At 33.9% G+C, this 3,306-nt stretch overlaps 1 protein-coding gene across 1 annotated transcript; it reads right to left on the minus strand.

The window, feature by feature from the left end:
• Positions 1-140: 140 nt before the first annotated feature.
• LOC110444493 (leukotriene A-4 hydrolase-like) lies at positions 141-3,158 on the minus strand (the record flags this gene model as incomplete). The annotated part of the gene is made up of 5 exons (XM_021488863.1): positions 141-291; positions 424-494; positions 1,010-1,113; positions 2,435-2,579; positions 3,044-3,158. Coding segments are annotated over 5 exons (586 nt in total), but the record flags the coding sequence as incomplete, so codon positions are not given.
• Between the last annotated feature and the right edge of the window lie 148 nt (positions 3,159-3,306).

The following is a 3,306-nucleotide window of genomic DNA, read 5'->3' on the forward strand; positions in this document are numbered from 1 at the left end:
ATGAGGGGCATTATACTGAGGTTTTACTGTATATAAATGAGGGGCGTTATACTGAGGTTTTACTGTACATTGCAGGATAGTACCCCAGGTATGTAGTTTTCCAAGACGGATTATGATTTTTTTTTATTTAAGTTTCTTACCTCTATCAACAAAAGTGAGAAGAACTCCCTTTTCTGTGCAGTAGACAGAGACGCCAGATCCTCAGCTTTGAACAATGAGAACTCTTCCTTCACAGCTTTCACCCATCGCTGGCTCAGATCCGCACACGGCACGGCAAGACTGTCATCATATCTATAGGCCAGAAATGAAGGTGTGAAGGACAGGATACTGTTGATAACATGAACAGTACAAGGTGAACTGTACAGCTGTCATAAATATGATTAATATAATTACATAATAGTGTTCAACTATATATTGACCTACTTTGGTTTTATTGGCGGCATCCCCTGTCCAAAGAACCACTTATCCCATTCAACGTCTTTGAACACATCAACCTATAATGCCAAACAAATATTCATTTTGAATAAATCCTATACAAATGGAATAGTTTCGGCTAAATGTTCATTTAAGAAGGTAACAGTGAACTAATTTGGTCAAAGAACAGTTTTATATTAATTTCCAGATATGTAGGTCAAACTTTGAAAAATAGGTCACAGTGACCTAATTCTTCCAAACAAAACATCTAAGTTAATATTTTGTTCAATTTACAAAAATGGATATCAAAATTCAAGATGTCAGTGACCTAATTAGGTAAAACAACAACACTTTGTTTAATTCTCTTTTGGTCAATTACAGAACTCCTTGATGATAGGTTCAAGTCAAGATACATGCAAAGTTGACACAACACAAGTTATATTATGTCCATAAAATAATGGTGTACAATGCATAATATAAAGTTGTCAGATTAAAAGATACATTGTACATTAATTAAAAGATGTCCCATTTCAATAGCCTCAAAGATTCCACAATATTATGGGATATTTTGTTGTGTGTTATTTTTGTCACTCACCTTGTCCTTGAAGAAGGAGAACAGAAACTCTTTCCACTGGTCAGTAACTATGGAATCTCCCTGAAACTGCTCAATGTAGGCTCGTAGAAAGGGTTCAAATACGGCTAAAACAAAAGAACACACAACGTTCAGGCGAAAGATTTTTATTTCAGAAATTCCAGAGAATGTTGCCAATTATATAAAACTTTCAGGCTAAGTCTGCCCTTTTTTAGTATCGTTGAATGATTGTGTGATTATGTAATCATTCATGACATTAAATTAAAGACAATATTTTCCTCAGTGAGACTGATGAAGGGCAGGAGCCCAAATATGTTCTAAAATAGGTAACATTCTATGGAATCATTAAAAGGTATGTTTGAAGACTATTCAAATTTTTCTTTAAATATTGGGAAGGTTTTTAAGATTTTGAAACATTTTTTACATGCAATTAAGTTTAACAAACATTTAAACAAGATGGTCTGATGGTCTGTATTAGATATCTAAATAAAGTCCCTAAGGGTGGGGCAAACCCCAAAGCTGATTCTGTTAGCATGATTGTGTTGGACTCTTTATTCCCCACAACTGTACTTCTGGTTATATAGTTGGGATCTCAACCATTTCCAATGTCATGGTTCAGTTGCCAGGGGTGGGGCAGGTCCCTTGACTAAACCTAGTAGCATATATAAATCAGACTTTTTGTGCCCTAAAGAATGGCATATACGGATATGGAGTTGGGATCTCAACCATTTCAGGGTTATGACCCAGGGATGTACAATGTATAATGAAATTTTTCAAACAATCTTCTACTTAACCATTAAACTGCTACAATAATTTTTCAGCAAGTATTGTATAAAATGTATTGTTAACAATTCTATTACTTAATACCTGTATCATGCCAATAGCTTTACATTGTTTTATTTCTCTGAAGCAGAATGTTTATAGTCAACTTCAGAATCATCTGAATTAAGTAGCATAAATTATGACCGTTTTGTAGTAGTATTCTAAAAATAAACATCGCAACTGGTTGGCACTACGTAATTCAAACTACATAAGAAAAGGAATTGTATTTCTGATTGTATATGATTTTAATTAATTAAGATATTAGAGCCGATTTTTAACAACAGCTGAATAGAACTTGCCAGGTTTTTACTTCTAAAAACTTAACAAAAACTTAATGTTTTAAAAACTTAATGTTTTAATGAAAGAACTTTAATTTCATTTTTGTTTAGCAAGCACAGTTTGCAAGATGTATCGTAGAAGAATACATATTTGATATTACATCTAAATCATTTTCAGCATTGATGAACTAGCTTTTAATAGTAATGAACAAGCTTGCATTTCAACTTATATCTATACAGTGTTTTGTATTCCTTCAAAGGTTGGGTGTCAGTTTCATTGTTATTTGTGCACTTTAAACAAAATGAAGTGTAATGTATTGAACAATACCTGGTCCTCCTACAAGTGTTTCCAGGTAAAACAGGAGGGCAAAACCTTTCTCATAGGGCACCACAGAAAAGGCATCGTCAGGGTCCACCCCACGCAGGTCAGGGACGAGCTTGGTGTAGGGGCCATTTTTTAGGACGTCCACAACCTATCAAGGTCAATGACATATTTAAAGGTCAAACAAAATGCAGATTATGAAATCTTGGGCTTCCATTTTCAAGCACACTTATTTTTCTAATTCTGTAAATTATATGTGATTTTGAAACATTAGTTGTTAAACTAAGTATTGGTATATTTCTAGTGATTTGTAGAATTTTCAAGTACTTTTTTTCCCTTATTTTGTACATTATACATGATTGTGAAACACTGTTAAACAAAGTATGTACTATATTGCTAGTGATTTCTAGAATCACTGTCAAGCAGAGGTCATGTTTCAACATATTAAAAACCTTTAAACTTTTAAATTTTGGCTCTTGATAGATAAAATTTTAAAAGATTTGCTCACTCACTGAGGGAGAAGTTGCAGACACAAGAAAATGCTAACAGGTTGAAAGACATACAGCATGATAGCATAGCGCACTTTTTTTGCAGGAGCATTAAAACAAACAGTACCCCGTATTGGAGGGTTTTCCAGCCACCGATTCCCAGGAAGTGTCTCATTGGTTCACCCCCATAGAGACACCCAGCTATCTTCCTCTCCACAAACACAGTATGACCTTCGTTCAACCTTCAAAAGCAATACATTAAACTTAAAATTCATAAAAAGGATAAATTTTGAAACAACTGCCACACAAAGCATTTACTAGTAAATTACCAAAAACAACACACATAGTGATGTCCATTCAGCCTTAACATCAGTCACATTAAATACAATA

The sequence above is a fragment of the Mizuhopecten yessoensis genome, unplaced genomic scaffold, assembly GCF_002113885.1.
Source record: "Mizuhopecten yessoensis strain PY_sf001 unplaced genomic scaffold, ASM211388v2 hete_36133168, whole genome shotgun sequence".
NCBI classification, from domain to species: domain Eukaryota; kingdom Metazoa; phylum Mollusca; class Bivalvia; order Pectinida; family Pectinidae; genus Mizuhopecten; species Mizuhopecten yessoensis.